Source organism: Zerene cesonia, chromosome 28 (genome assembly GCF_012273895.1).
Source record: "Zerene cesonia ecotype Mississippi chromosome 28, Zerene_cesonia_1.1, whole genome shotgun sequence".
Classification (NCBI taxonomy): domain Eukaryota; kingdom Metazoa; phylum Arthropoda; class Insecta; order Lepidoptera; family Pieridae; genus Zerene; species Zerene cesonia.
In genome coordinates this window covers 4,455,511-4,465,038 of record NC_052129.1, presented here as the reverse complement: position 1 = coordinate 4,465,038, position 9,528 = coordinate 4,455,511, and the positions used below count along the sequence as shown (strand labels likewise).

General features: G+C 33.4%; 1 protein-coding gene and 1 non-coding gene across 3 annotated transcripts in view; both read right to left on the bottom strand.

Annotated features, from left to right (window-relative positions):
• LOC119837617 (protein-methionine sulfoxide oxidase mical3a) overlaps positions 1 to 9,528 on the bottom strand; it is a 30,017-nt gene that overhangs the window by 11,473 nt on the left and 9,016 nt on the right. For both annotated transcript variants that reach the window (XM_038363295.1, XM_038363296.1), the window contains exons 2-4: positions 3,879 to 4,041; positions 1,662 to 1,825; positions 629 to 726 (exon numbers count right to left, since the gene is read on the bottom strand). In XM_038363295.1, the coding sequence (XP_038219223.1) occupies positions 629 to 726; positions 1,662 to 1,825; positions 3,879 to 4,028 (412 nt within the window). In that variant the 5' untranslated portion in view covers positions 4,029 to 4,041. The remainder of the gene's footprint in view (positions 1 to 628; positions 727 to 1,661; positions 1,826 to 3,878; positions 4,042 to 9,528) is intronic.
• Positions 3,036 to 3,117, bottom strand: Trnas-gcu. The gene has a single exon. It is a non-coding gene; the product is annotated as a tRNA-Ser (tRNA).

Here is a 9,528-nt window from a genome sequence, read left to right as displayed (position 1 = left end):
TCCTCAAAGTAAATTATATCAAAAATTCAAGTTTTAATCTCAAATTCGCATTTACCCTACCCATTTTCTTGGACTACCGGGTCGACCTTGTTTGTAATTAATAATAATTTAATTTAAAATTTTATCTCAGTCAATATATTAATGATCGAACTTGTTCTATCAGGAACTACGCATATCTAATTGGATAATTAATTATAAAGGCTGTCGCGAAATTGATACGATAATGACGCTGATATAAATTTATGAAATTTATACAGAAGAAACCATTAGACTAAATGATAACAATTTAAATAACATTTCAAATGTCGTGACGCTTTAATTTAATTTCATTGATGTACAATAAACTAGACTCAAAGTGTCTGAAGTAAAACTCCGCCTACACGTGTATCCGGCAGAGTTTTCTATTGGGCTAGATACAATAACTTTGACCATTACTGCCAAGAAATAAGGAACAAAATTTTTTTAATGATTTAATTAACGTTTTAATAATTTTTTTATGTAAAATAACTAAATTGTGTATGTCTTTATGCAATTTGAGCTACGTATAACTTTTCTCGGCTAATATGTTTTTAGTTTGTCACTAGATCGCGCTGTAATAAAAAAATTAACTTTTAAAATGAAATCTCACCATCGACTTCATCATCATCAACTGGTTTAGGCTCGAACAGCTGCTTGAAGTGCGGCTTGCAGTAGAGCGTTGTATGGTCGCTCTGGTATGTTTCCACGCTGGAAAATAAATAAATCTATATAATATTAACACTAACTATGGTGTTTTATAAAGTATATTTAGTTTTCATTCGCTATAACGTGATCCCTATTAATATAATACATATGCGAAAGTAAATCGGTCTGTCTGCCTCTCTTTACACCTAATGCACTGAAGCAATAGGCGAAATTTGGTACAGATAGTTTGAGACCAATCACTAAAGAGAAAACGTGTCGGAAGAATCTCGGACTGACTATTTATCCTTTGAAGATGAAAACAAACTACGGGCGAAAAGCTAGTTAATAAGTATATCATATTTGTGTAACATTAACATACCCAACGGTGAAAGAATTTTTAAATCCATTCCAGCAGTTCCTGATATTCACGCGTTAAAACAAACTGTTCAGCCGTATATTTATGACTAGCTGTTCGCCCCGGCTTCGCCCGTGGTACATATAAAGTCTATGTTACTCGTGGATAATGTAGCTTTCGAATGGTGAAAGAATTTTTAAAATCGGTCCAGTAGTTTTTGATTACAACCAAACAAACAAACAAAGTTTTCCTCTTTATAATTTTAGTGTAGATATAGTTTATTGTACATTATGTGACGTTATAACAAAGAATTGACAGACATCAAAAGGATCGCATTCAGAATGTATGAACCTAGGTATCAGCGCGTGCGCTGCTTAGCGGGTCATACAAATCAGTTGTCAGCTGTCAGCGTGAATCTTCGAAGCTCGGAGGCCCGTTTCCTCACCCGTCCCAGTCCATTCCTTCTTTCCAGTCGTTAATCCATTCCTTTTCCCTTACCCCAAAAAAGCGGCAGCGCATTCGCAGAGGCTCTACCTTTGCAAATGTTCACGGGCGGTGGTGATCGCATCCCATCAGGCGAACCACCAGCTCAGTTGCCCGCTATGACATAAAAAAGCAAAAACCAGTCTTATTAAGTACTCACGTGAGCTGCTTATTGCACTGCACGCATCTGAAGCACTCTTTATGCCACGTGCGACGCTCCGCCTTTATTCTCTCCATGGCGTAGACCGGGCGGGCACATTTCGCACAATTCGGATGCTCCTCTGAGGCCTTCATCTTTTTGAAAAGCTTTTCCGAACTCTTCGACTGCGAATTTAATGAAATGTTAGTACATATATAACGAAAATGTTGTTTCTACAAGACACTATTATCGATTCATCAAAATACCGAAACAGTTTCATGAAAATCGGTTGAGCTGTTTCGAAGGAATTTAATTTCAAACGCACGATAATGTTATATGCATAAATAATTAATTCTAATACAATAAATCAAAGAAAGAGTTAAGTAATAAGAACCACAATCAATATTATTATAAAAAGCCAAAGAGTATGTTTGTTTGCTTTGACTAGCACCGCTGGGACGACATGGATGAAATTTGCTACAGAGATAGATTGAGACCCGAGAAAGCACAGGGAGAATAGGTTTTATCCTGCAAATTTCTCGGGAACAATGCGGAGAAGACCCCGGCACTGTCTATCTTTTCCTTTGAAAGCCGCGAGCATCTAGTATTAAACTAGCTGCACGCCTCGACTCCGTCCGTATAGTAATGTATCGTAATTGAAATAATATAACTATCTTTCAAGTCCGATAAATCTGCACATGGTGTGCAAATTTGATTAAAATTGATTCAGTGGTTTAGGAGACCATCGCGGACAAATGTGACACGTAATTTATATATAAGAAGATATGAGAAAGCGCAGTAGCTGGATGCACTACAGAAAAGCGACTCATCTATATTTTTATCCATCCGAAAGTAAAATAAATTTTGTTCTCGTCTTTTTTGATATTTTGATGTTATAATTGATGTTATACTAAATAATTTAAGAACCTTGTAAAAAAAACATATGCACACATATTTATTTATTTATTCTTTAGTACATATCACCGAAAAAAAAATCAATAAATTGTCATTATATAAAAGACTATGTCGGCACATATGCACTAAAAGGCGGACTTATTGCTCAAGAGTAATCTCTTCCAGGCAACCTTATTACTACTATATTTACTTAATTATTGATAATACAAGTTCAAACTGGTGGGACATTGAACAAGAATTTTATCACTTAATTCATTAAAAAACACGAAAAGCTAGAATGATATAGTTAATAATTATGAAATAATTGAAAATAATATTGGTGATAAGGATGAAATTCGTTAACGATGAAAAAATTAATAAAATGAAAAATTACAAAAAAAATGTATGTATATTTTGAAGTATGAATTCACAATGTATAGCGAACAAATTAATAGTTTAATGTTTTAATATCAGTAAAATAAAAATAAAATCAAAAAGAATCGACGAGGATGGGATTCGAACCCACGCGTGCAGAGCACATTGGATTAGCAGTCCAACGCCTTAACCACTCGGCCACCTCGTCATATCTGATGCCAGTGAAATTATTGAATAAATTACGCAACGTGTGTAATAGATTATAAACAACACGTGTTTAAACATTACCATAACTATTGAATAAAGAACGAAATGAGAAAAGTAAGTATATTTATATCATCTATCTCAATTATTTTGTACTGTCTCTTTCAAACATTTACTAACAACGTTTTTCTTGTATCAATTATTGTTGTAAACACTTTCTGATAGAAATTTATTGTAAGAATATCCATTAAATATTCTACTTGAAGGCTTCAACCGAGTTCAAAAAATCTGGGCGTATTTTAATGATCATAGAGTTACAAACTTTTATGACATTTAAAATATAACAGTTATCAAACATATGTAAACCATTCGTGTGAATAAACATAACATCACTCGATTTGGTTCATTTGTTTGGACTGTTTGTATATAAAAATTCTCAAAGAAACGTAAGCAGGCTATTGAAAATCTACTTATTTATATTATAGTAAAGTCTTTTCTTGGCAGCTTATTGGTTACAATGTGTTGTGTCAGCTAGTAAGACATATACATCTTATTATGAAATAGTCCTATTAGCAACAGAAAACTCTATAATCTTATGAATCATGACTTTTTATGTCATAGAGCAATTGAGCTGGTGGGTCACATTTCTAGTGTTGGAAGCGACCACCACCGCCCATGAACACTTACAGAGGTTCCACTTTAGACACCTTTAGACGATAAAGGATATAGAAAGGATACCGACGGGAATAAAAGAATAAGCCTTACCACAGATATAGATCCCTCATCCTTATGCCGTCTACTGGATTTCTTCTTCTTCACCTGTCTCGTCTCCGAGACCTGCACCTCTTGGTAGCTGTGTGTGACCCTCGACTCTGACTGGATGACGCTCTGCGACGCCTCCATTGTGGTCGCCATTTTGTTTTATTATCTGTAGTGAATTGGGCAGGTGTTAATTTGGCGGGAAGCGGAAAATATATTTAGAAATAGTGGGTTACGTAGAAAAACTACATGAGTCTCTTGTCTTTGCATTATAGAACACTTCAGTCTATTCGAGTTTCGTATAATTTATATGAGACTAGCTGCGCCCCGCGATTTCACTCGCGTATGTCCGTATCCCGTAGGAATTTCGGGATAAAAAGTTGCCTATATGTTGTTCCAGTCGTTCAGCTATCTACGTACCAAATCTCATTGCAATCGGTTCAGCAGTTTTTGCGTGAAAGAGCAACAAACACACACACATCCTTACAAACTTTCGCATTTATAATATCAGTAGGATAGGATTAATATACCACAACAACTCTTTTGCACTAATAAATTATGTATTAAGGTATTTAGCAATATTCAATAGTATTTGATAACTTATATTCTACTATCGGTTCGCCCCGGCTTCGTCCGATTTAGATATAAAGCCTGTGTCACTAAGTAAAGATGTAACTTTCTAATGGTGAAATAGTTTTTTAATAGGTCCAGTACTTATTGTGTGAAAATATCACAAAAACACAAACATTTGCTCTGTATAATAAAAAATCATTTATTGAACAAGCTATAATGTGACATAATCACATAAAACATGGACCCGAGACTCCCAATATAGCTTTCGCTGTGTTTCAGGAGTCTGTGTCTCCCCGATACAGTACATAAAAGTTCAATTTAAGACACAATTAAATATAATTGCTACTACATACACATGAAATTTAAATTCTATAATTTAATATAAATTTACGATATTTAACAATTTACAATTTAAATCATTTAAATTTTATCAATAAGTAATTCATATATTCATCAATTAAACTACTTAAAATCTGAGCTTTGAACTAGTGTAGATTGTATGTGTAGTGTGTAATAATATTAGTTTAGCGTTAACTTACTGAGTTAATAGTCAGTTAATAAAACTGAAAAGTTTATTTATCCCTACGTGCTAATCTCAGGAACTGCTGCACCAATTTTAACAAATCTTTCACCATTGGTAGATGCTATATATAGAACGGGCAAAGAAACAAAGTGAATTTTCTGTTCGAGTAGAAAGTAGGTAGTTAAAAAATATTTCCACATAACCTCGTAGGTAAAGCTTCTACAAGCTATGCCATTCTCAAATAAAACAGACCTAAATAGCTGTAATACCAGTAAGTTCAAAGAGATGGATAGTTTATTTATACGTGAGCATTTCTGTTGTGAAGACTACGTCCCAACAATGACATTTAGACCCAACGATATTTCGCAGTATCGTCTAATTTTTATTTTACGATTATAATCTCAAAACCGCCTGACATGTGAGGTGGCCGGATATTAATTCGTTTGAATCGTGTTACAAACACTGGCATACTAAATACCTATTATAAATGTCCATCAGATTTTGCATAGAAGAACGTCCAATATGATTCAAGCACTTTTTATGAAGAATTTTTTAATGCATGAGGCATGTTTTTCAACCTAGATTTAGTTTGTGCTAAATAAATAAATAACATTATTTTCAAAACACGGTTCCGTTTTGAAGAGAAACACATAACCCAAATAAATATATCTTCTGACAAACATGCTACCCATGTTGTAATTGACTTTAACTTTGAGGTATACTTTGTGTAATAAATTATTATGGTTACCGAATTGAACAATGATTACAATTTCGGATTTTTAACAGAGTTTCAGAGTTGGTAAATCGGAGATGTCGCTGTGTATCTGTGGTATCTGTGTAAAGATAAGAATTTACGTGTTAATTTAATTGAATAATGGTCGAATTTGTCTCTAACTATTTATTTTTTTGTGTTCAAAAACATGTACAACTCTAACATAATAAAACTGTAAAATAAAATAGACCATTTACCATTCTCACCACGATAATACATCGCACCTCATAAATTATCGCACATAAAAAAATATCGTTCCGACCAAGCGTGAACGTTCTGAGACAGGAAATTTTCTAAATATAACTACGTCCCAATTAAAGATACGTGTAACACGACACTTATTTTTCTTCCCATTAAACGGGTTAAAACGGTGTCTACTGGAGAAAATATGTTTTCACTACTGTAAAATAATATGTTTGGAACATTCTGACGATCTTTCAAGCGGTGTAGGCATGATTCGAGATGACGACTGTCACGTTTTTAAGAGTTTTGGGGGTAATTTGTGATTGGATAACAAATAAGTATTTTTTGGGAGACGAAGACATTATAAACACAATCAATCTCTCCATATTACCGGATTAATTGCACCCATTGAAATAAAATAGTAAAAAATCTTCTTAGCACTGTTCGAAATACGAATAGGTGAAAATTGATAACTGGACATGGACGAAGTATACAAAATTAAGTAATAAGCAGTTAATATATCAGAACTCAGACTGTAATTTGAAATTGAAATAACCATTAAATAGTTATTACAAAAAAAGGAGAGGACTGAAGTACCAAATTCTGAAATGGGACCACATGACAATAATCGAACACGGAACGAATCAGGTTAATCGCTTGAAAATCCCCGGCGATGTGGAGTAACGAAACACAAGAAATTAATAAAAAATTAATACAGACGAATTGAACCAGAAATTGGAAAGAGTAACTCCTTCGCTTTTCAGAACGTCAGTTGAAAATTAAGCATTTAGCAGCCAAGCACTATAAGTCGTAACTTTGTTTGTATATCCTACTAATATTACAAATGCGAAAGTTTGTAAGGATGTGTGTGTGATTGTTACTCGTTCACGCAAAATCTACTGAACCATTTGCAATGAAATTTGGGACGTAGATAGCTGGATAACTGGAATAACATATAGGCAACTTTTTATCCCGATATTCCTACGGGATACGGACTTACGCAGGTGAAACCGCGGGGCGCAGCTGGTCGATGATATGCGGGCTCAGAATTCAGACTGTTTTGAAATTCAAATACTATCAGCATCAAATATTACACACAAACAGTTGACAGTTTAAAGGGATTAGTCAAAATAAATGTTTTTCAAAATAAATTTCACAATAATCAATGTATTTTATTCAATTACTTTACATCCTTATTTCTCAACTCTTCTTAAGTATGCAGGTAGGTAAGTTTTAGAAAGAAAGAAAGAAAGAAATAAAAGCTTTATTGCCACAAAATAAAACTTATATAACTTAAAAATTAAAACTAATATAACTTAAAAATTTATAATTAATAAACAATGGCAATCAGGACAGACTCAGCCATGCTGACGGGCTTTACCCCCGAACAGCGCTGATTTTCTGTCTGCCCATATGTTTTGTAATAACGAGGTTCTTATAATTTACATCTATCCATTAAAATCTTTGCTATAACTGAGTTCACATTAATTATACCGAATTAACAAAGGCTTTACAAAATTGTCCAACGATATGCACCAAGATCGCAACGGCTTAGTTCCACAGCAAAATACAATTTTTATAGCCCACAGTTATAGCTCTGTTTCGGCATGATTCTCGAAACCGCCCGGTGATTGACACGCTTTCAATTAAGCCAATTGTTTATAAGCTCGGACATCTGTTTTTAAAATATGTATATGCTTGAAATTATAGGAATTTGTGAAGAAGTCATTTTGACATATTTTTTTAACCTTAATTTACATTTTTTTAAGTATGTATGCCTTATGTAAGTATGCCCTGGAAAATAGTCCGGACATTCTGGTATAATTATGCGTTCTTGAACATTCTATTGAAGATTCGATTTAAGAACATATTTTAAATGCTATTGATTAAAACAGAAAAATAACGGTAATTCTTCCAAAACTGTTGGGTGTAATCTAGTTACTATGCAAAATTTTTAATGTTTCTGGTTTAAAATAGACGTACCTAATACAGTTGTAATTAATATTTTAGAAAAACACCGAAAATCTAGAATTTTCTACGTTTTCAGAGGATTTCTAAATTTTCTCTCTTACGATATTGAAGCTCCGATAAATACATACGTAGTATATTTACTCCATTTGGAAATTGTTGGTTTCTTTAACGAGTTGCTAACACATCGATTGAAAAGCCTGCTTCCCAAAAAGGGGTAAAATGTTTTCAGTCAAATTAAGGAACCTTGGACAATTCCAGGTAACCGACGATTGGCGATCCATGCCTGTGAGGCCGCGCAATTATTTTATAAATAACACTGTTTGAAAGCTGTTACATTCCGAGTGAAACAAAATATAAATTCACGTTCGCTTGTTTATTTGTAAATTTAGATTGTGTGGGCGTTTGAGAAGCGATTGAATCTTCGGATGAATTTTGAAATTTCCCTTGAATTCGCTTTCACTCGATGTTATTTATACAATATTAAGAAAACATTATGTATTCTGTTTATGATGTACGATAGGTATATAGAGATATTATCCTATCCTATTAATATTATTAACGCGAAAGTTTGTAAGTATATCTATCCACACGTATGTTACTCTTTCACACAAAAACGACCGAACCGATTGCAATGAAATTTGGTGCGTAGAGCGCTGGAAAACTGGAATAACATATATGCAAATTTTTATCCCGGTATACGGGATGCAGACTTACAGTATTTTTTTGGGTTTGTTATCTCGGAACTTGCTTACTGATTGATGATTTAAAGATAGTGCACGTCTACTCTAATTCCATATAAATATGATACAGTTCTGATTATTTGAAAGTGGTTTAGTTTTTTGTTATAAGTAATTATTTTGTCGTCATACAACAAATGAAAACCAATATAGAAGGGTTTATACATTGGAACATAGGCTCAAAACCTTAAAAAAAGTTCTTAATGGCAGCGAAACTTTGTTTAGGCTCGAGTAACAATATAAATCATGAAACTATAAATATAAACCATGTAAACAATTAAAACTTGAACGTGATAACATAATAAATTGCATCACTATAGAAACAAAAAAAAAAACTCAAAGAGTCACAACTTCGAACATCAATTACAGTGCACAAACCCCGAAACGAAATCCGTTGCAAATTCAAAATTAAATAACTGTTATTCGTTTAAAAGTATCACAGCGCAACGTCCGCAAATTAATCGAGACCATTATTCCAATTTATGCGAAAGCGTGAAGGTGGGCATTTACTAGCAACATTTTTTTGCGACAATGCGTCTTGCGTTTACTACATTAATTTGCTGTTCCTTTACATGAATGCAAATTGATTGGATTCCACGTGAATGCAGAAATTGTTTCGTGTCTTCCGTCACATGGTTGTGATTCTATTCGTTTCTCTGCTATTATAACGGTGCATTGATAGGTTTTGGTTGGTTTTTTATAATCCCTAATTCCCAATTTCTAAATCCCAAATATATTCCATTTTTTAAATTATATAATGCCTATTCAAAAGTAAAAATATCTACATAAGTTTTTTTTTGTTGATTTTAAAGGCGAATTATTCATTATCCGACTATTATATAGGTTTCGATATCACGGGGAGATTTAGATGGTTAATCTACAAAAATTAAATATACC